This window comes from Pristis pectinata, chromosome 14 (genome assembly GCF_009764475.1).
Source record: "Pristis pectinata isolate sPriPec2 chromosome 14, sPriPec2.1.pri, whole genome shotgun sequence".
Lineage (NCBI taxonomy): Eukaryota > Metazoa > Chordata > Chondrichthyes > Rhinopristiformes > Pristidae > Pristis > Pristis pectinata.
This window is the reverse complement of record NC_067418.1, coordinates 1,156,500-1,180,874: the sequence shown is the minus strand read 5'-3', so window position 1 is coordinate 1,180,874 and position 24,375 is coordinate 1,156,500. Positions and strand designations below refer to the sequence as shown.

General features: G+C 46.0%; 1 protein-coding gene across 1 annotated transcript in view; it reads left to right on the top strand.

Moving 5' to 3' along the window:
- Window positions 1-460: 460 nt before the first annotated feature.
- Window positions 461-24,375, top strand: part of lrrc56 (leucine rich repeat containing 56) — a 48,263-nt gene continuing 24,348 nt past the window's right edge. The window contains exons 1-2 of the mRNA XM_052029656.1: window positions 461-565; window positions 5,701-5,898. Coding sequence (XP_051885616.1) covers window positions 461-565; window positions 5,701-5,898 — 303 coding nt within the window. The remainder of the gene's footprint in view (window positions 566-5,700; window positions 5,899-24,375) is intronic.

Below are 24,375 nucleotides of genomic sequence, written 5' to 3'. Positions count from 1 at the left end.
GGTCTCAGCCACAGCTCTGATCTGCATTTCACAGCTTTTACATCTCCTTTTGTTTGCCTTGTCTTTTTTTCTAACTCCCCTCATTAATCTATTAACCGGACAGCTCTGTAAACAGTGGAATCACCTCAGTCTGTCTCCCTTGGGTTAAAGAAGTTGTGTGATTGAATGTTGTTAGTACTATTACTGTTCCCTACACTTCAAAGCTAATGAATTGACCGTAAAACACTTTGGGACATCCTGAACCATCAGCAGCTTTCTATAAAAGCCCACTCGTTTGGTCTTTATTGGCTCTCAGTAAAGCAATGAGAACACTGGTATGAACTCTCCTGGATAGTTTCCAGTAATTACTCCTCCAGAATGACTATGGAGAGTTTTTCTGCAAGTTAACATAATTATACTTAAGTTACAACGGCTTGAAAATCGTCAAATAAAAGTAATTGATTTTCCACTTTCCGTATAAATGTTTAGGGACCTTGGAACATCATTAACTAACCTCCAGGTGCTCTGGATGGCTCGCTGTGGACTAACTGACTTGGATGGAATTTCTTCTTTCTGTTCTTTAAAGGTAATTAGTTTGTAAAGTGCACCCTGAAATGTAGCGGTTATAACTGGTCAGGTCCACAAACTGTTTAGATCTGTTGTTAAGGGAAGGAAGCAAATGGAATTGTGCAGGGAGGAAAGAGTGGCTGCCCTGCCTTTTATTGTTGCTTTGTTGCGGTATTACTGATGCTGCCCAGTCCCCTGCAACATCCCCTGTCCGTGTGCTTGCCACATCCCTGTGTCAGTCCAAAGCTAATCTATTGCCCAGGCTGCTTTCCATTATCCATGAGTCAATCCAAAATCATTCCTGTGCCTTAACTCCATAGCCCTGGATCAGTTGCAAATCAATCTTGCTCTCCTGTTCTCTCCTCATATTTTTGTATTTTTCTCTTTAAGTGCTTTTTAGAGATTTCCATTAAAAATGCAATTGTCTTTGCTTCATTAGTTTCCTGACACAAAGCATTCCCTGCTCCATCTGTCCTCTGTGGAAAACATTCGGCTAACCCTTTTCCTCTCTCCCTAGGTGGTAATTTTCTTTGTCACTGATTCACATCAAAGGAAATGATCTTTGCCCATTCACTGGATGTAAGGTTAGCTATTTATACCCAGGGCCTGGGATGTTTCGACCCTCAGCAGGCTCTGTTACCATGTCACTAGAACACACAGTGTTGTTGAGGCCACTTTGTTTTTGAATTTGCAATAACATTTTATGAATTTTTCATGCTTTATATGTGAAAGTATGTGATAGAGTGGAACAGAGATACTCATGGATATCTGCTGCTTCAAGGACAACATTTTGTGTTGGATTGTGATTGGGGACATAAAAATTGGGAAGCAAGGGTTCATTGGCAAATAGTAAGGACCAATTGGAAAGATGGAATGACAGAGTTACTGGTTGGGAAGTAACTGGTGCAGACTTGACTATCTTGGTGGGCCGAAGGGCCTGTTCTGTGTTGTACAACAGCAAGAAAAAATGACACTCCAGAATAACTGCTGCACAGTAAAACCCAAATACGGCCAATGAGAGAAATCTAAAATAGTAAAAAAATACTGGAATTAGGCAGCACCTGTGGAAAGTGAAACAGAGTTAAGATTTCAGGTCATTGATCTGAGGTCTGAAGGAAGATAATTGACCTGAAATATTAAATTTGTTGCTTCACAGATACTGCCTGATCTCTGAGCACTTCCATCACTCAGCTTTAATACTCTTATAATTCTATAATGTTTGAGTTCATAAAACTCTGTGTTTTAAATGGGATTTCAGAATCTTTGCTGCCTGAATATTGTGAGTTCTTAAGCACATTGTGCAGAGAGTTACAAGGGGCTGAAACAGGGCTGAACATCTTAGGTTGGAGACCAGTCTTTACAAGAATAACTGGAACCCGTTCACTTTAGCCCTGAACACTGATCACTTTAATAATGTAGATTTTGATTGTTCAAATACAAATGTTCCTCTTGATTTTCAACAGAGCTAGCTCTGTATTCAGGTGCCACTCTTGGGAAGTTGCCTTCAAGCCATTACAGTTTTTTTTCCCCTCTGTGAATCCTTACAGGAGGGTGGGCTGTTTCACTAGCATTCCACTACCAAGCTAGTGTAGCAATAGACTGAGGTGCAAGATTAGAAAGTAAGATGGTGTTCAGTGAAATAATTTAAGGGAATTCATAGACCAATACAGCATAAAGAAGTCCATTTGGCCTATCATACTCTTGTTGGCATTTTGAAAGAACTGCCCCTATAGTGGTGTCCCTACATCACACTATCACTGATATGTCAGTCCTCGGCCTCCTCCACTGCCAGGAGAATTCCAGGCGCAAACTGGAGGGACAGCGCCTCGTTTTCCGACTTGGAACCTTGCAGCCTGACGGCATGAGCATTGAATTCTCCCATTGTAAGTAAGCCCCCACCCAGCCCCAACCATGCTTCTTTCCTAGCCGATCTCTCTTTTTCCTTTCTCTCTTTACCTTTGACCCATCCCCTGGTGGATTTGCTCTCCCCTCCCCAGCACCTGCCTATCACTACCTGGTCACCACCCTGTGCCCACCCCACCTCCCCTCTTTTGTCCACCTATCACTGCTCTGCTTTTCCCTCCTATATATCGGGCTTCCCTTTTTCCTATCTTCAGTCCTGAAGAAGGGTCCTGACCCAAAACGTTGACCACCTGCTTTTCTCCACGGATGCTGCCTGGCCTGCTGAGTTCCTTCAGCATCATCGTGTTTTTCATCTGTCCCTATAGTCCCATTTTCCCACAGACCTGAATAGCAAGGCCTTTGACAAGGTTCTTATCTGGTCAGGAAGGTTAGAACACCTGGGATCCATGCTGAGATAGCCAATTGGATACAAATTTGGCTTGGTGTTAGGAGGGAATGGGTGGTAGTGGAGGGTTGTTTTTCTGATTGGGAGGCCTGTGACCAGTTTGTCAGCTATATTAATCATTTGGATGAGTATGTAGCAGCATGGTCAGTAAGTTTGCAGATGACACCAAAACTGGTGGTGTGCTGGACAGTGAAGAAAGTTGTCTGAGGTTACAACAGGAACCACATCAACTGGGAGAGTGGGCAAGGGCATGGCAGATGGAATTTAACTCGGATAAGTGTGAAGCAATACACTTTGGGAAGATAACCAGGGCAGGGCATACACAGTGAATGGCAGGGCCCTGGGGAGTGTTGTTGAACAGAGAGCCCTGGGGATAAGCACATAATTCCCCGGAAGTGGCAATAGGGTGGTGAAGAAGGTGTATGACACGCTTGCCTTCATCAGCCAATGCATTGAGTACAGGAGTTGCGATGTCGTGTTACAGCTGTACAAATCATTGGTTAGGCCGCACTTGGAGCACTGTGTGCAGTTCTGGTCACCACACTACAGGAAGGGTGTGATTAAGCTAGAGAGGGTGCAGGAAAGACTCACAAGGATGTTGTCCAGATTGGAGGGCTTGAGGTATAAGGAGAGACTGGATAGGTTGGGTGGAGACTCCAGGGAATATGATAGAGGTGATATGATAGAGGTATTGATAGGGTAGATAGTCAGTTTGTTTCCCATGGTAGGGAAACTAGAAGGCTCTAAAACTAGAAGGCACAGGTCTAAAGTGAGAGTGGGGGTTTTAAAGGTGATCTGAGGAGTAAATTTTTCACACAAAGGGTCCTGGAACACCCTCCCTTACAGCACTGTGGGTTTTCCGACACCTCTGCCAGTTCAATGCAGCAGCTCACCACCACCTTCTCATGGGCAACCAGGAACAGGCAATTAAATGCTGGCTCAGCCTGTGAAGCCCACATCCCTTTAATTAATATTTAAAAAATTCTGTCATTCAATTAGAATGATTGATCCTTATGGCAAGCTTCAGTCAGGCACCTTGGCTCCACATGCTGAGTAACAAAAATTTATCAATCAAGTTTTGAAACTTTTAATTAACTCCCATTCTTAATGCAGTCTGCAGCCAAAGAAGTTTGCCTCTCTTGACAGCCTAAGATATATTTTGCCCAGGCTTAGTAATTTACCTACTTTTAAACATCTTAAACCAATTCAAATAACTATAATAAATTCATTGGATAAATACTTGAAAATAAATTCAGAGAGTCCTAGAGTTGTGCAACACAGAAACAGGCCCTTCAGCCCACCACATCTATGCTGACCATTGTGCCTATCTATACTCATCCCACTTCTCTGCATTATTTGTTTCCTTTTATGCTCATTCCAGCACCTGTCCAAATGTCTCTTAAATGTTGTTACTGTTCTTGCCTCCACCTCCTCCTCTGGCAGCTCATTCCAGAGGAGGTGGTGTCCCAACATTTGTAGCCTTTGTCCTTCTGGCTGGTAGAGGTGGTGGGTTTGGAAGGTGCTGCCTGAGGAGTCTTGGTGAGTTGCTGCAGTGCGTCCTGTAGATGGTACAAACTGCTGCTACTGTGTGTCGGTGGTGGAGTGAGTGAACGGTTGTGGATGGGCTACCATGTCCTGTATGGCATCAAGCTTCTTGACTATTGTTGAATCTGCACTCAGCAAGCAAGTGGAGAGTGTTCCATCACACTCTTGACCTGAGCCTTGGAGATGGTGGGCGGGCTGTGAGGAGTGAGGAGGTGAGTTCCTCACCGCAGGATTCCCAGCCTCTGACCTGCTGTTGTAGCCACACTGTTTATGTGGCTACTCCAGTTCAGTTTCTGGTCAACAGTAACCCCAGGATATTGACAGTGGGGGAATTCAGTGATGGTAATGCACTGAATGTCAGGGGGTGATGGCTGGATGTTTCTCTTGTTGGATATCATCATTGTCTGGCATTTGTGCGGTGTGAATGTTACTTGCACCTATCAGTCCAGGTCTGATATTGTCCAGGTCTTGTCGCATTTGGATGGCACTGCTTCATTATCTGAGGAGCTGCAAATGGTGCTGAACATTGTACAATTGTCAGTGACCTTCCCAACTTCTGACTTTATGATCAAAGGAAGGTCATTGATGAAGCAGCTGAGGGTGGTTGGGCCCAGGACACTGCCCTGAGGAACTCCTGCAGAGATGTCCTGTGGCTGAGATGATTGGCCTCCACCCACCACATCCATCTTCCTTTGTGCTGGGTATGATTCTAAACAGTGGAGGGTTTTCCCCTGATTCCCATTGGCCAGTTTAGCCAGGGCTCCTTGATGCCAGACTCCATCAAAAGCTGCCTTGATGCCAAGAGCAGTTACTCTCACTTCAGCTCTTTTGTCCATGTTTGGACTAAGGCTGCAATAAGGTCAGGAGCTGAGTGACTTTGGCGGAACACAAACTGAGCTTCTGTGAGCAGGTTGTGCTAAGCAAGTGCTGCTTGATAGCACTATCATAGAACCATAGAACCATACAGCACAAAACAGGCCCTTCGGCCCACCGTGTCGTGCCGTCCATCAGACCACCCTCACACTACCTAACCCCTTCCTCCCGCATATCCCTCTATCTCACGTTCCTCCATATGCCTATCCAACAAGCTCTTGAACCTGTTCAATGTATCTGCCTCCACCACCACCCCAGGCAGTGCATTCCATGCACCAACCACTCTCTGGGTGAAAAACCTCCCTCTGACATCTCCCCTGAACCTCCCACCCATAACCTTAGAGCCATGACCTCTCGTCTTGAGCATTATCGATTATCCCGCTGAATGGCCTCCTTGTGTTCCTAATGTTCTCTTGTTTTTGCGGCAGGAGCTGTATCTAGCATACAACAGCATCTCGGATGTTAGCCCAGTGAGCATGCTGGAGCACCTGGAAGTCCTCGACCTGGAAGGGAACAACATAGAAGATATTGTGCAGATCCACTACATAGCTCTGTGCAACAAGCTGAATACCCTCACTTTGGAAGGCAACCCTTTCTGCTTTCAACAAAACCCAGGGGCCTCAGAGGTAAAAAGAGTACATTACTGTTATTGTGAGTGGTTATGATGGTTTTCATTCAGTATTATTAACAATCATTTAAACTAATTTAGGAATTACGGTAATGTAGTGATTCCCTTACTGGACTAGTGATCCAGAGGCTTGGACTGGTGATCTGAAGATGTGTTCAAACTCACAATGCCCTGGGAAATTTAAATTCACTTAATTAAATATTGAATAACATTTATCAATACCAGTCCTCCCACCCTACGAACGCTGGACTTATGTACAGCCCGTACATATGAACGAGCATTTGGGAGACAGACAGGATGGATTTGCCGGCTGCTGCAGGGCTGCGAGCATCTTCTGCTGCCTGGGAACTCAGTTCGGGGGGCACTTCCAACTTGCAAGCTGTGTGGGTTACGGAACCCTGCCGTGACCTGGGGAGGACCTGTAAAGGGGAACTGGAGAAATACTTGAGGGAGCCAACAAAACTCAGGAATACATTGGTGTCGTTAATGGAGCCGGAAAGTAACAGATTGCTGCAGGTTTGGGGAAGGAAGTTCACTGTCCTTGCCTTTCTCTGACCTAATGTGATTGACTATTAACTGTCCTGGAAACAGCCAAACAAATCGTCCAGTTTTAGAGTAATTAGGGATGGTCAATAAATGCTGGTCTTGTAAATGATGCCTGGATCTGGCTAATGAATAAAAAGCACAGGTGGATGTTCCTCCAAAGGAAAGAGAGCAGTTTATAAAACATTTATTTACTTTTTTCCTTATGATATTTAAGTCTTTTCAAATTGAGGAAGAATGTGAAAGGCATTAAGAGCTCAGTCGATGGACTCCTGGGACTCTTGAGTGATTGAGGGAATGTTTCAGATATCCCTGTTTCAGATTCCAACCTCCCGTATTGCTGTGGATATATACACTGTAATTTGTCAGAAGCTCTATAAACCCTGGAATAAAATTCAACAAGGAACATGAAAGGCATTTGCAAGAACACAATGCATTAATTAATTCAAACTCATTAGAAAGGGTATTCCAACTATACGACCATAGTTACTTATGGACATACTTTATCTGTACAAGGAGGCTTTACCAATTAATCTTACATTTTTATTCAAAGATAAAAGTAATTTTTTTTCCCTTTCTCATTATATCCACACTGGTCTGTACTCAGCTCTACTCATCCTCCCTTTTACAGCTGAGCAGAAAACCAGGCTGTACACTCTTGTAAAGTACAGCATTGCCAACATGCAATGTCACAAGCCATTTATTGAGTTAGTGCTTATGTTTTAATGCAATGAGTTCACCAAATAAGAGCAAGAATTTTCGGCATTCTTCTGTTAACGTTATTGCACACTAAGATAATGAAATTAAATTCAATCAATCATTAAATTGCAACTGCTGGCAGTATCAGTGTTGGAGCTATGCAGCACTGCAGTCCTCCGGCTCATTTCACAGAGAGCTGGTTTTCTGCAGAGATGGGAGGGTACTGCAACTCCTCCCCTGGTGTAGACCCAATGTAGATATCAGTGACTGGGAACTTGCAAAATTTCCAGATGAGAGAACAATCCTTGGGCAGAGCTTCTCTTCTAATGATTTAGACAAGTGATTACTCTTCATCTATGTCTTGATGATAAGCATCAATGAGAAATCTCCTCAGATTTTTCTTATTAGAACATAGAACATAGAAAACCTACAGCACAATTCAGGCCCTTTGGCCCACAAAGCTGTGCCCAATATGTCCCTACCTTAGAAATTACTAGGCTTACCCATAGCCCTCTATTTTTCACAGCAACATGTACCTATCCAAAAGTCTCTTAAAGACCATATCATGTCCGCCTCCACCACCGTTGCCGGCAGCCCATTCCACGCACTCACCACTCTCTGAGTAAAAAACTTACCCCTAACATCTCCTCTATACCTACTCCCCAGCACCTTAAACCTATGTCCTCTTGTGGCAACCATTTCAGCCCTGGGGAAAAGCCTCTGACTATCTACCCGATCAATGCCTCTCATCATCTTATGCACCCCTATCAGGTCCCCCCTCATCCTCCGTTGCTCCAAGGAGAAAAGGCCAAGTTCCCTCAACCTGCTTTCATAAGGCATGCTCCCCAATCCAGGCAGCATCCTTGTAAATCTCTTCTGCACCCTTTCTATGGCTTCCACATCCTTCCTGTAGTGAGGCGACCAGAACTGAGCACAGTACTCCAAGTGGGGTTTGACCAGGGTCCTATATAGCTGCAACAATACCTCTCAGCTCCTAAATTCAATTCCCCGATTGATGAAGGACAATATATGAAGGACAATATGCCTTCTTAGCCACAGAGTCAACCTGTGCAGCTGCTTTGAGCGTCCTATGGACTCGGACCCAAGATCCCTCTGATCCGCCACACTGCCGAGAGTCCTACCATTAATACTATACACTGCCATCATATTTGACCTACTAAAATGAAACACTTATCTGGGTTGAACTGCATCTGCCACTTCTCAGCCCAACTTTGCATCCTATCTATGTCCCACTGTAACCTCTGACAGCCCTCTATACTATTCACTACACATCCCACCTTTGTGTCATCCGCAAACTTACTAACCCATCCCTCCACTTCCTTAGGTTGTTTGATTTTCACACTTTGGCCAACCTTTATAGGGTTAAAAACCTTTCTATAGTCTTGTTCTCTTTTCCGCTAAGACTCCAGTATCAGCTCAGTTGACATTGAGTAAGATAGCTCTGTCCTGTCCCAGTGCTGGCACCAGCATCCCATGAAATGGGACGCGTCCTTTCCATTCCCACATTGCTGATATGTACCAACCTGAACAATGCTAAGGTAAAAGAGACTGCAGATGCTGGAATCTGGGACAAAAAACAGAACACTGGAAGAACTCAACAGGTCAAGCAGCATCGGGCCGGTGCACATGCCCCTGTCAATATCAGTGGTGCTGAGGTCGAGAGGGTTGAGAGCTTCAAGTTCCTAGGAGTGAAGATCACCAATAGCCTGTCCTGGTCCAACCAAGTAAATGCCGCGGCCAAGAAAGCTCATCCAGCGCCTCTACTTCCTCAGGAGGCTGAAGAAATTTGGCACGTCCCCTTTGACCCTCACCAATTTTTACCGATGCACCATAGAAAGCATCCTATCTGGATGCATCACGGCTTGGTACGGCAACTGCTCTGTCCGTGACCACAAGAAATTGCAGAGAGTTGTGGACACAGCTCAGCACATCACGAAAACCAGCCTCCCCTCCATGGACTCCGTCTATACCTCTCGCTGCTTCGGTAAAGCAGCCCCCGTAATCAAAGACCCCTCCCACCCCGGACATTCTCTCTTCTCCCCCCTCCCATCGGGTAGAAGATACAAAAGCCTGAAGCACATACCATCAGGCTTAAGGACAGCTTCTATCCCGCTGTTATAAGACTATCGAACGGTCCCCTAGTGCAATAAGATGGACTCTTGACCTCATAATCTATTTTGTTATGACCTTGCACCTTATTGTCTGCCTGCACTGCATTTTCTCTGTAGCTGTGACACTTCATTCTGTATTCTGTTATTGTTTTACCTTGTACTACCTCAATGCACTGTGTAATGAGTTGATCTGTATGGATGGTATGCAAGACAAGTTTTTCACTGTACATGTGACAATAATAGACCAATTTACCAAAGGGTGTAAGTCAACATTTCAGGTCAGGGACCCCACATCAGGACTAAGAGGGAAGGTTGCCAGTATATAGCAAGTACCAGGGGTTGGGATAGAGGCTGGTAGGTGATAGGTGGAACCAGATGGGGAGGGGATGATGGACAGATTGAACCAGGTAGTGGGGATGGTGGGGCAGGTGCATGGGAGGGGAGAACAGAGGGAGGTAACTAAGTGGATATGTGAGTATGTGTGGGAGGAGCACACCAGGAGTTATGAACTACCCAAGCACAATATGAGATGCTGTTCTTCCAATCTGTGTTTGGTGAGACCAAGCATAGACGAGGCGACTGTTTTGCAGAGCACCTGCGCTCTTTCCACAGCGGCCATCTCGAGCTTCTGGTTACACATCACTTCAGCTGCCCTTCCCACTGCCACACCCACTTGTCTGCCCTTGGCCTTCTCCATTGCTACAGTGAAGCCAAACCCAAACTGGAAGAACAACACCTCCCATTCTGCTTGGGCAACTTACAATCCAGTGATATGAACGTTAAATTTTCCAATCTCAGGTAACCCACACCTCCCATGTTCCTTTCCCACTCCCACCGGTCATCCAGGGTCTCTCTCCCTTTGATCACCCTTCCCATTTCCATCTCCCCATCACCCACACACCTATCCACCTGGGTTACTTCCCCTAGCCTACCCTCCCTGTCCCCTCCCTCATCTGGTAACATCTGCCCGTTTTCTTTTTCCTTATCTGTTTGGCCCTATCACCCACAGCCTGTTTCTACACTCCCCCTCCCTCTCCCCCACCTGGCTCCATCGCTCCCCCCTCCCCCCCGCTCACCTCATTCCACCTATCTCCTACCAGCCTGTGCCTCACCCCTCCCTCTCATCTCCTTGTACTGGCTACCTACCCTCTACATACTCAGTCCTGATGCAGGATCACGACCCAAAACATCGACTATCCACTTGCTTCCACAGATGCTGCTTGACCCACTGAGTTCCTCCAGCAGTTTGGGTTTTGCTGCAGATTCCAGCATCTGCAGTTTCTTGAGGATTGAAATAATCCGTTCCCCTGTGAACCTTAAGCAATACTTAGTGAATGGGCTGAGAATTGGCAGATGGAGTTTAATACTGATAAGTGTGAGGAGCTGTAGTGATGAGACTAGGACAAAAAACCATGAATGGTAAGGTCCTAAGGAATTTGAGGAACAGAGGGACCTTGGCATGCAAGTCTAGAGATCCTTGAAGATGGCAGCACAGGTAGATAATGAACGTGAGATACTGGCCTTCATTAGCTGGAGCATTAAAGGACAGCAGGGGCAGGAAAGTTATGCTCCAGCTTTATCAAATATTGGTCAGACCTCAGTGCTGGAGTACGGTGTACAGTTCTGGTCCCCATACTACAGGAAGGATGAAATAGTGCTGGAGTGGGTGCAGAGGAGATTCATCAGGAGGTTGCCTAGGATGGAGTGTTTCAGTTATGAGGAGAGACTGGAGAGGCTATGACTGTTCTCCCTGGAGAGGAGGAGGTTAAGAGGGGACATGACTTAAGGTATATAAAATTATGAGGGGTATAGATAGGATAGACAGCCAGAAACTTTTGCCCAGATCAGAGGTAGATGAACTAGGGGACAAAGATTTAGAGTAAGAGGTAAGAGACTTAGAGGGGATCTGAGGGGGACCTTTTTCACCCAGACCATGGGGAGTACCTGGAACACACTACCTGAGGCAGTGGTAGAAGTAGAGTCACTGACAGCAGTTAGGAAGTGTGTAGACCAGCACTGGAGTCGCCCAGGCATAGAAGGCTATGGCCAAGTGCTGGGAGATGGGTTAATACAGGTGGGTGCCCAATAGTTGGTGTGGATGCAGTGGGCTGAATGGCCTGTTTTCATGCTGTATGACTCTATAACTCTATTGACAGAAAGGTTGATCTTGCTATTTCAATGGACTCTGGAGCTTAGTTTCTATGGAGCTCTCCCAAGAACACTGACATGATGTCAATGGAGAGAGGTTTCACATCTTGTGCAAGGCACTACTGAAAGTTTCTCTCATTTCAATTACAAGCTGTTGTTGGTGGTTTCCTATGAGTTTTGCATGTCACCAAAGGTGGAGTTGGCAGTGGTACCAAAGGTGGGAGTCAGTGTCCAAGGAACAGAGTCTGGAGCCTTCACTGAAGCCCAGATGGGCTGAAGTGATGGAGGGAATTGAGGATGGAGAAAGGCCCTGGAATCAGACTGCATGGTAAAGATGGAGTGTGGAAGCAGGCAGGGTTCATCTGAGATCAGATTGAAAGCACGAGCTCTGGAATTGTGAGTTAACTGAAGATCGTGATGGTCATAATTGGCCGAGTTTAGCTTTGGGGCAAATTAACCAATGAATAGGATGAAGGCAGCAGTGTGGAGAAGATCTGAGAGAGCAGGTGATAACTGAGAGGCTATAAAAATGACTTTTCCCTAATGTCACTGCCTAGAATAGAGAACAAATAGAAGCAGTGTAACCATCTTGTGTTTATTGTACATTTCAGTATGATACTGCCTGATTCACTACCCTCTGGTGAAGACATTTCTGTTCATCTCAGTTATAAAGGCCAACCCCTTATTTTGAAACTGTAATCTCTGGTTTTAGATACATTAGTCAGGTGAAGCAGCGTCCCTGCACCCACCTTGTCAAGCTCAATGAGATCATCATTCGCATGGTTCAGAGTAGCATCAATCCAGGGCTCAGTACCTTTGAATGCAAAGGGTAGCATTGGCAATGCTGATCAGTAAGTTTGCGGATGACACCAAAACTGATGGCACGGTGGACAGTGAAGGAGGCTGCAGTCTGAGGGTACAACAGAATACTGATCAAGTGTGACAGTGGACAGAGAAACAATAAATGCAATTTAACACAGGCAAATGTGAGGTGATGCATTTTAGGAAGTTAAACTGGGGCAGGACATACACAGTGAATGGTGGGGCTCTAGGGAATGTTATAGAGCAAGACCTTGGAGTACAGATACGTAGTTCCCTGAAAGTGGCAACACAGGTAGACAGTGTGGTGAAGAGGGCATATGGCACACTTGCCTTCATCAGCCAGGGCATGAGTACAAGAGTTGGGATGTCATGTTACGTTGTACAGAACACTGCTGAGACCACACTTGCCATCCTGTGTGCAGTTCTGGCCACCACGCTACAGGAAGGATGTGATTAAGCTTGAGAGGGGGTAGGAAAGATTCACAACGACATTGCCTGAACTGGAGGGCTGGAGTTATAAGGAAAGATTGGATAGGCAAGGAGTGAATGAAGCTGAGGGGTGACCTCATAGAGGTTTATAAAATGATGAGGGGTGTAGATAGGGTGAATGGTCACAGTTTTTTCCCAGGGTAGGGGGGTCTAAAACTAGCAGGCATAGGTATAAGGTGAGAGGAGAAAGGTTTAAAGGGGACCTGAGGGGCAAGCTTTTCACACACAGGGTGGTGGATATATGGAACAGGCTATCAGAGGAAGTGGTAGAGGCGGGTATAGTTACAACGTTTAAAAGATATTTGGACAGGTACACGAATAGGAAAGGTTTAGAGGGATATGGGCCAAACACAGGCAAATGGGACTGGCTTGGATAGATGTCTTGGTCGGCATAGTCGAGTTGGGCTGAAGGGCCCGTTTCTGTGCTGTATAAATTTGTGACTCTATGACAATCCTCAGCAAAGCTTTGGAAGATAAAACGATTGACACTTAGGTTGCCATGACAATGAACTATTAAGAGCTGCAGAGTGAAGGCTGTCTTTGATGGGATTCATTGAAGGTCGAGCCAGAACCGAACGGTTGGTACAAAAGGATAGTTATATTTATCCAGAGGAGGCACAGGTTATGATAAAACTCTGAACATCATTCAAAGCTCTTGAACCTGGCAGCAGAATAGATGAGCTGAAATAGAAATCATCTGATCCGACTCGTGTGTAGCTGGGGTAGCTGGGAAGCATCGTGCAGATGTAGAAGCATTAAAATTGAGTGTATTTGTAGGGAGGGAGGGAGGGAGGGAGGGGTGGGGGTGGTGTCAGGAGGAATGGGGAGGAGGGAATGAAGAGAAACAAAGGACCGCAGATGCTGGAATCCAGATGAACAACACGATGATGCTGGAGGAACTCAGCAGGCCAGGCAGCATCCGTGGAGAAAAGCAGGCGGTCAACGTTTCGGATCAGGACCCTCCTTCAGGACTGAAGATAGGAAAAGGGGAAGCCCGATATATAGGAGGGAAAAGCAGAGCAGTGATAGGTGGACAAAAGAGGGGAGGTGGGGTGGGCACAGGGTGGTGATAGGTAGATGCAGGTAAGAGATAGCGATGGGCAGGTGTGGGAGGAGGGGAGAGCAGATCCACTGGGGGATGGGTCAAAGGTAGGGAGGGAAAGGAAAAAGGCTAGGAAGGGGAAGGAGAGAAGAAGCTTGGTGGGGGGGGAGGGGTGTGTGGGGAAGGGGGTGGGGATTACTTAAAGTGGGAGAGTTCAGTATTCATGCCATTAGGCTGCAAGGTTCCAAGATGGTGCTGTTCCTCCAGTTTGTGCTTGGACTTCTCCTGGCAGTGGAGGAGGCCGAGGATTGAAACCAGCCAGTCGCTGACACTGCACTTCTCTATGGTGCAGCAGTCACTAGAGCTAAAGTTTGGATGTTCATCGTCATGGATTGGGCACTGCTGTGTAACTTATTTAGTAGTGACACGGTTGGGATTCTGGAGCAAGGCAGATCACACAAGCCAGATGACAGAGTTTGAGTGAATAGTTCCCTTCACCTGCAACTCCCCTGAATATTTTGACTTACTGGGTCAGACTTTGTATCCCTCTACCCAGCAATGCCATGGGAACACAGAATGATACAGAAGGCTCCCCTCCTTTCGTCAGCCTGACGTTCGTTACCTACCCTCATTGGGACCACAGTTGGGACAGCAGCTTTCTGTCTGCTGGATATAAATGCCTCCACTCCTTTACCGCCCACTCCTCCAGTTATTACTGTCATTACGATTGCTCGCAAGGGCAATCTGGTGGAACGGTGTGTTAGCAGTGACGATGGCTCCAACAGGTTCAAGTAGAAGGTCCGAGTTCCCATCTGCTTCAAAAGGACATCAATCACACTGGTGCCCAAGAAGAGCAGGGTGAGCTACCTCAATGACTATCGCCCGGTAGCACTCACATCTACTGCGATGTAGTGCTTTGAGAGATTGGTCCTGGCTAGAATTAACTCCTGCCTGAGCAAGGACCTGGAGCCGCTGCAATTTGCCTACCGCCACAACAGGTCTACAGGGGATGCAATCTCACTAGCTCTGCACTTGGCTTTGGACAACAGCGAAACGTACGTCAGGCTGCTGTTTATCGATTACAAAGTTCAACACCATCATCCCTCAGTACTAATCAACAAACTTCAAAACCTGTACCTCTGAAGATGGGCTAGAAAAAAGGACCAACTTCACCTGTAGCACCTTTTATGCCCTGTTCAGATATCCCAAACACTTTACAACCAGTGAAGCATTTTTAAAGTGTACTCACTGTTATAATGTAGGGATCATGGCACCAGTGTACACAAAGCAGGTTCCCACAGTGATGTGGTAATGGTCAAGCAATTTGTTTTAGTGAGGCTTGCTTCTCCTCCAGTCAGGCTCTTGTGCTCTTATTTGCTGCAACTCCTGCCTTCTTGGGGCCCTCCGGCAGTTTTTAAAATGATCTTTCCCTCATGTAAATCTGCAGTGCCTGTGGGCTTCACCTTACACCAGGGATACACGGATGTGCAGTGGCACAAGGAGCACACCATCTCACAAAAATGCCCACACCCCGTCCCATCAGACCCCTCCTACCCCATCAACAGAAGAGTCTGTGGTTCCCACAGTGGCCTCAACAGCTGCCTGAGAACCCACATCCTTGTTCCTGAGGGACTGCAGAAGAAGAGGAAGACAGGGAAGATCAGCCGCTCGATGGCCTGTGGTCAGTATAAAGGTATCAGCGGTAGCCATTGTTCCTGCCCTCCTATTTGCTTCTGAGACCTAGACCTGAGGCCACTAGAAAAATATCACTAATGGTATCTGTGCTAAATCCAAGTGCACTGGGAGGATAAATGAACCAACCTCGACATTGATAAAGGGTCTCGACCCGAAACGTCGACTGTTTATTTCCCTCCATAGATGCTGCCTGACCTGCTGAGTTCCTCCAGCATTTTGTTTGCGTTGTTCCAAACTCCAGCATCTGCAGAATCTCTCGTGTCAACATGGACATCCTCAGCGTTGAGGCCCCAGTTACTTTCGGTCAGCTACATTGGGCGGGCCACATCATTCACTTGCCCAACGCCAGACTCGGGCCTGCCTAAGAAGAGAAGTAGACCTGGAAGGACAATGGACAGGCTGATCAATCCTGTGCTTTGTTTGTGTCTGTTTGCATAATGCATGAAGACATTGTCTGGTGCAGCATCGGTAGCTGTGTGAGCAGCTGCCTATGAGTACGGATCGACTATTCTTAACCACTTGGGGAAAATGCAAAACACAAGCTGCTTCTAGTCTCCCGATTAGAGGGCTAGTATTATCCCACCAAGAAACCACAGCTTGCTCAATTTCATCACATCCAATATAAGTCTTGTGAGTAGAATTCCCTCCAGTACCGGTGAGAAGGAGAAGACGTGGCTTCTGGGGATGGCCGTGACTCACCTGCCTCTTTGGGGATTGTGAATTCTGATGAGCAGGTAACCATAGGCTGATAAATCAAACTGGGTTACAACACGGTGTCGCTACGGTGTCTTAGTTTTCCACGTACTTTATCATCCAAGTTTGATTCTTTCAGAAAGTCTGTTGTTATTAATCAGATGAAGCCTATTTAACAATATTTTATGAAACAAAATATATGTTGGTTTACTTAATCTCAATTAAGCAATACATGTGTTTAGAACAGTTTCATAGATCGCAAAAGCATTAAAATTGTCCAGATGAGGGGTCTCGACCTGAAATATCAACTGACCATGTCCCTCCCCAGATGCTGCCTGATCCACTGAATTCCTCCAGCAGTTTGTTTTTTTGCATTAAAGTTGTTAATTGTCTTGTATTTATATTGTGCACACTCATACATAAAGCTCAGAACAGGTGTCTGAAATTCTGCTCTGCCTCTTTAGTGCAAGTGTTTCTCTAACTAAGTTAGCATCTTCAGTAACAGGCTATGGGGTCTTCTGGCATCAAGGGTGGCTTATGTAGAACATAAGCTCAGGAGCAGGCCTTTCAGCCCATGATGTTGTGCCAAACTAATTAAACCCATAATTAAAAACCTACAAAACAAATCCCTTCTGCCTACACAATGTCCATATCCCTCCATTCCCTGCACATTCATGAGCCCATCTAACAGCCTCTTAACCGCCTCTATCGTATCTGCCTCCACCACCACCCCAGGCAGCACATTCCAGGCACCCACCAGTCTCTGTGTAAAAAAAAACTTGCCCCTGCACACCTCCTTTGAACCTGCCCCCTCTCATCTTAAATGCATGCCCTCTGGTATTAGATATTTCAACCCTGACAAAAAGATTCACTATCTATGCCTCTCATAATCTTATAAACTTCCATCAGATCTCCCCTAAGCCTCTGCTGCTCCAGAAAAAATAACCCAAGTTTATCCAATGTCTTCTCTTGACACATGCCTCTAATCCAGGCAGCATCCTGGTAAACCTCTTCTGCACCCTCTGCAAAGCCCCCACATCCTTCCTACAATGAGGCAACCAGAATTGAATGCAATACTCCATATGTGGCCTAACCAGAGTTTTATAAAGCTGCAACACAATTTCCCTACTCTTGAACTCAATGCATCAACTAATAAAGACAAGCATGCTTCCACTCCAGTTGTGAGAAGTGGATGGTGCTTGTGTGTTAATTCCTTCAATGGGGCTACCAAGTAGTCTTGATAGAACAAGGTGTTGGTCTAATGGCAAGGAAGTCAAAGATGATTGGAGACCAGGCTCTGCTACATAGATTTAGTACATGTGGGGATGCAGGAGCTATCAGATCAAGTAGGTAAATGCTCTTTACAACACTCCTTGTGGGCCAGACCTCAGGCAGGACTGCTCCTACTATCTCCCCGATACACTTGGAGTATTGTGTTCATTCTGGTCGCCTCATTATAGGAAGGATGTGGAAGCTTTAGAGAGGGTGCAGAGGAGATTTACCAGGATGTTGCCTGGATTCGAGAACATGTCTTATGAGGATAGGTTGAGTGAGCTAGGGCTTTTCTCTTTGGAGAGAAGGAGGATGAGAGGTGACTTGATAGAGGTGTACAAGATGATAAGAGGCATAGATCGAGTGGACAGTCAGAGACTTTTTCCCAGGGCGACAATGGCTAACACGAGGGGGCATAATTTTAAGGTGATTGGAGGAATGTATAAGGGGGATGTCAGAGGTAAGTTTTTGTTTTAAACACAGAGTGGTGGGTGTGTGGAACGCACTGCCGGTAGAGGTTGTGGGGGCAGATATATTAGGGACATTTAAGAGACTCTTAGATAGACACATGAATGATAGAGAAATGGGGGTCTATGTGGGAGGGAATGGTTAGATAGATCTTAGAGCAGGATAAGATGTAGGCACAACATCGTGGGCCAAAGGGTCTGTACTGTGCTGTAGTGTTCTATGTTCTATGTACATGCTGTTCATCAACATCCACTTCACCCCCATCACTGCATCAACCATCTGTACAAAGCAGCACCCACGACCTCCAGCCCCTCGTTGGTAGATGCCCTGCCTGCGCACCCTGCACATTAGTGTTCACCCTGCCCGCGCACCCTGCACGTCATGGTGTTCACCCTGCCCACGTACCCTGCACGTTGGTGTTCACCCTGCCCGCGCACCCTGAACATCAGTGTTCACCCTGCCCGCGCACCCTGCACGTCATGGTGTTCACCCTGCCCGCGCACCCTGCACGTCACGGTGTTCACCCTGCCTGCACACCCTGCACGTCAGTGTTCACCCTGCCCGTGCACCCTGCACGTCACGGTGTTCACCCTGCCTGCACACCCTGCACATTAGTGTTCACCCTGCCCGCGCACCCTGCACGTCATCTCTCAGTCTTTCTCTTTTGTTCTCCTCTTTTCCTTTCTCACACTCTCCCTCTCTCTATCTTTCCTTCACTCTATCTCTTTTTCCATCTTTTCTCTCTTGCTCTCTCGGTTTCTCTCCTCTCTCACACACTTTCTCTCTTAATTGCATTTTTCTCCCTTTTTTTTCCCTCTATCTTTTTGTCTGGACCTCTCTTTCTGTCTCTTCTATGTACGTTAATGATTTGGATGTAGGGACCAAAGCATAGCTGCTAAATTTGCTGCAAACACAAAGATGGGTAGGAATGTAAGTTGTGAAGAGGATATAAAAGGCTACATCGTGATATAATTACATACAACTTAGCAGGAGTAGGCCACTCGGCCTATCGAGCCTGTTCCACCAATCAATAGGACCGTGGCGGATCTGACTATAATCTTAACTCCAGATTCCAGTGTATCTGCAGTAACCATTCACTTCCATGCTTATTGAGAATCTCTCTACCTCTGTATCAAAATATTCAAAGACCCTGCTTCCATCATCCGTTGAGGAAGAAAATTCTAAAGATTCAGATCTTCAGCAACTGCTGTGTTCTGCAGCGCACTGTTCCAGCATGTTTTACTTTCTCTAATTGCTCTAATTCAGCCCACTCTATGCACACTCCTCCACACAGATCAGTTATGATTATCTCGATGGCACCCAGGGCAAGTGTGTCACCTGGGCACTCTTGGTCTCCACCTACCACAGATATTTTCTCTCTCCCCTCCCTCCAACTTTACGTTTTCTCACCTTTCCACCTGTAATGGTTTGGAAGAAACATTAACTGTTTTCCTCTCCACAGATTCTGCCTGATATACTTGACTATCCCCAGCATTTGCTGGTTTTACCTCAGATTTCCAGCTTCTTTTTCATTTATTACACTCTTACATGGATTGGGTGTGTTGTCTAATGAGGAAAGGCTGGACAGGCTGGGCTTGTATCCATTGGAGTTTAGAACAGTGAGGATACGATGGAAACATATAACATCCTGAGGGGTCTTGACAGGGCGGATGTGGAGAGGATGTTCCCTCCTGTGGGAACATCTAGAATTGGGGTCACTGTTTCAAAAAAGGGTGTTGCCCACCTGTGTCAGATGAGCTGAATTTTTTCTCTCAGAGGGCCCTTGTCACTGGAACTCCTTTCCTCAAAGGGCAGCAGAAGCAGTGTCTTTGAGTCTTTTCAGGGCAGAGGCAGGTAGATTCTTGATAAGAAAGGGGTGAAAGGTTGATGTGGTGGGAATACAGAGCTGAGGTTTCAATCAAATCAGCCCCGATCTTACTGAATGACAGAGTACGCTTGATGGGCCAAGTGGCCTAGTCCTGGGACTAATTTGTTCACTTGTTCCCCCCGACTCTCTCCCTCTCTCTCACTCCTCTCTCACTCCTCCCTCTCACTCCCCCCTCTCTCACTCTCCTCTCACTCCTCTCTCTCACTCTCACTCTCACTCTGCCTCCGTTTCTTTTCCTGCAGCTTGTGCTTCTTGTGATTGCCAGTGGCCATTGCCCGGGGTTGCCGGATGTGGGCTGCCCTGGTAGTCACCCGAGAAATGGAAGAAGATAATCGAAATCAGGTCCTGCTCTTCTGGCATCACCGTGTATTCCCTGGACACTTGTCGAACTATAGGAACCTTGGTGTCTGCATTGGTAACTGCAGCTGGGCTGTATTTGATCAGTGAAACTGAAGTGTAGATTTAAGATATTTCCTGACAAGCTTAGAGAGCAATTGTTGAAAGGTTTGCCTGCAGTTAACAATCGGAGGTCTAGAACTGAGTGTTGGGAAGGGTGATGAAGGCAGAAACACTCGTCACATTGAAGAAGAATGAAGTGCAGGAACCTTGGAATGAACAGTACCCTTTGGGTCAACATAGGAATGATGTCAGTATATTTCTAAGGTTCTTTTTTTATTTCAAAACTAAACTTGATTCATAATAAAGTATTTATACAAAACCAGTGCAAAACTCTTTCCATTCTAGTGTCATTTGGTCCATACATTCCGTACTGTTAACACTTCCTTTACACATGGCATCATTGCCACTCATGTGGCTCCCTGGGGTGATACACCCTTTCATTGTTTGAGGGGCTTCCCCACCAGACTCAGCCCCTCTGTGTCCCATAGCGGAAGGAGCCCAGACTGTGGTCCTTCCCCACAGAGCCTTTGCATATGACACTGCCATCCAGTACTGAAGTGCAAGACTGGGCCATCGCCAAGTTGCAGTCTGTGGATGACCATGTCTGAAATGTGTATCTGCCAAAGAGCCCCTCCCTTGTTTCCACACATCCACATTGTGGCAAGAGCTGCATGTTTGACTTTGAGAGAGCTTTAAACTTGCCTCCTGTAGTGTGGGTTTCAGGGGCAGACGGCTCCAAGTTTGCAGTAGCATCCTGCTGCTTACGGGTCATCGCAGTGTCCCAACGGGAGAATCATAACCTAGATGCTACATCCTGTCATAAAACTGCCCAGGCTCTTTCTTCAGCCGTGAATGATTGATTCCTCACTTCTGTGAAGTTGTGTGCTGAATCACACATTGCCTGTCACACCTGCATGTCAACTTGTGTCTGATACTTCCTGTTCCCTGCTGCTTAAATCTGGAGGAGCTTTCCAGTCAGTGTTTGTAGGCCCTGGAATATTGGCTTCAGTTAACAGTGGCCAGCAGTTGGCATTTCTCATGCCTCATGAACATCCACCATCAAGAATAGAGAAACTGCTAGAGCCTCTTCAGAAAAGACGACATATAGTAAGTTCCCACAAACAGTAAATGAGATGGTGGCTGGTTGAATGTTTTGTGTGGTAACTCCCTTGGCCATCCTTAACCAGTGTCAGAGAACGTAGGTGGCATTCCATGGCTGACTTCAGGTTGTTTTTTTGTCCTTCATGTTTTCCCCTTCTCTCAGGAGTTGAACATCTTGCTTTCAGTCACGATTCGTCACATAGGTGTTGTTACAGGCAATGGAGCCAGAAACAGTAATGGATTTGAAGAAGCAAGTGGGGAGCTTCTGTGCAACGGAGGGGCTTGTAGATTGTCGGAGCTGCATCATGCAAACACGGGACATTCCCCGGCACTAAACAATGGAGCTCTCCCTCAGATGTATTATTGCCACATACTGAGTGGGGTTGAAAGAGAATAATATATCAGTCATGATTGAATGGCAGAGCAGAATCAATGGGCCGAATGGCCTAATTCTGCTCCTATGTCTTATAGTCTGATGGAGATACAGTGAAAAGCTTTAGTTTGCGTGCCATCCAGACAGATCATTCTGCACATTAGTACAGTGAGGTAGTACAAAAGGAAGAAAAACACAATGCAGAATATGGTATTATAGTTGCAGAGAACGTGCAGTGCAAGGGCGATGGCAAGGTAGACTTAGAGATCAAATGTTCATCTTTAGTGTCTGTTTAAGAGTCATTAACAGTGGGATAGAACGTGTCCTTGACTGGTGGTATGTGTTCTCTAGCTTTTCTATCTTCTGCCCGATGGGAGGGGGGGAGAAGAGAGAATGTCGGGGTTAGGAGGGAAGCTTGATTATGTTGGCTGCTTTCCTGAGGCAGTGGGAAGTGTAGACAGAGTCAATGGGGGAGAGGCTGGTTTGCGTGATGGACTGGGCTGTGTTCACAACTCTGCAGTTTCTTGCAGTCTTGGGCAGGGCAGTTGCCGTACCAAGCTGTGATGCATCCGGATAGGATGCTTTCCGTGGTGCAACTGTAAAAATTGGTGAGAGTCATTGGGGATGTGCCGAATTTCCTTAGTCTTCTGAGGAAGTAGAGGCATTGGTGTGCTTTCTTGGCCATAGCGTCCACATGACTAGACCAGGACAAATCGTTGGTGACATTTAAACCTAGGAACTTGAAGCTCTCAACCATCTCCACCTCAGCACCACTGATACAGACAGGGGCGTGTTCTCCACCCCGTTTCCTGAAGTCAATGACCAACTCTTTTGTCTTGCTATGATTGAAGGAAAGCTTGTTGTCAGACCACACAAGATATTCAACTGGCCACTCATCTGTGCTTTACTGTTACCTTTTCTTAAGCAGTTCCATTGTCTTCTTGATGGTGGATGCTCCACAGTTAACGGACTGGCATGAGAAATGTTGACTGCTGGCAGTTGTTAACTGAAGCCAGTATATCCAGGGTTTACAAACACTAGCTGGAGATATGTCCATGATTCAGTTTCAGTCTTAGACACAAGATTTGGGGGCGTGTGTCTTCTGTCTGACTGAAACTGAATCACAGGCATTAAATCACTGCCATTTATCTCAACAGTTATTTTGAGTCCTACAAAACTTATAACTTGTGTCTAGTGGGTAGCACACTTATCCCTGGATAATTAGGCCATTGATTCAAGTTGCACTGCAGAGACTTGAGAAAAATAATCCAGGCTGACTCTGCAGTGCAGTCTTGAAGGAGCAGCACACTGCCGGAAGTGCTGAGATCCTGATGGTGCATTAAACTGACCCCTCAGGTGGGTGTAAAGGATCCTATGGTTTTATATCAAAGAAGAAGGGGGAGTTATCCCCATTGATCTGTCCGATACTTATCCCTTACTCAACATCACATCAAATAACAAATTATCTGGTTGTCATCAGATTGCTGTTTGTGGGAGCTTGCTGTGCAAAAATCAGCTGCCGTGTATCCTACATCACAACACTACATTTTAAAAGCACGTAATTGGTTATACACCAAGTAGGAAGGCCAAGTGGTTGTGAAAAGCATTATGGAAATGTAAATCGTTTTCGCCAGTAGTATTAGGTATTTGTCACAGCAAAATCTGCATACTTCACTTCCTTTAAAGGTTATTTCTGTGACACAAATAGATACCTCATTCCACAGTTTACAGTATTCTGTATGGCTGCACTGAATTTCCTGCTGGGTGCGTGAACCTCAACCATCATTTATCTCTCAAGAATTTGATGTTGACAGCTTAACATAAACGGCTGATTGAAAGCTGCCTTTTACCTAGGATCGAGATGTGTCTATCATCGATGTTAAAGACTAGTGGGGTTATTGTTGTATAATATCATTTATTTCTCTTGAGGATTTGAATTTGGCTAATGCATTTCACACCACTTTCTGAACACCCCAAAGAGCTTCAAAACTGTGCGGTATCTGAAGGACCATCATTGTTATAAGGCAGAAACAGAGGGGCCGATTTGTGCACAGCTTCCACAAGCTGCAATGTGGCCATATCATCAGTTTTAGAATTGTAGATTTAGGAATAACAGAGTATAATGGGTAAGGCAGATGAGTTAAAACCTGGATTAGTACATGAAACTACAATATTGTAGCCATTACAGAAACTTTGTTGAGAGAAGGGCAGGACTGGCAGTTCAGTGTTCCAGGATATCGATATTTCAGATGCAGTAGAGAGGGATGTAACAGAGGTGGGGGAGTTGCATCACTGATTTGGGAGAAAGTCTCAGCTGCACTAAGAGAGGACATCTTGGAGGGCTCATCCAGCGAGGCCACATGGAGAAAGCTCAGCAATTAGACAGATGCAGTCACTATGATGGGATTGTACTATAGGCTGCCCAATAGTCAGTGGGAACAAGCAGAACACAATCATTGAAAAATGTAAAAACAACAAGGTAGTGGATGATTTTAACTTCCCAATATTGACTGGGACTCCCTGAGTGCCAGAGGCATAGATGGGGCAGAATTTGTAAGATGCATCCAAGACGGTGTCTTAAAACAACGTGTAAATAGCCCAACTAGGAATGGGGCAGTGCTCAACAGTGCACTGGGGAATGAGCCTGACTTGGTTTGTGAAGTTTCAGGGGGAGAGTATTTTGGAAACAGTGATCATAATTCCATAAGCTA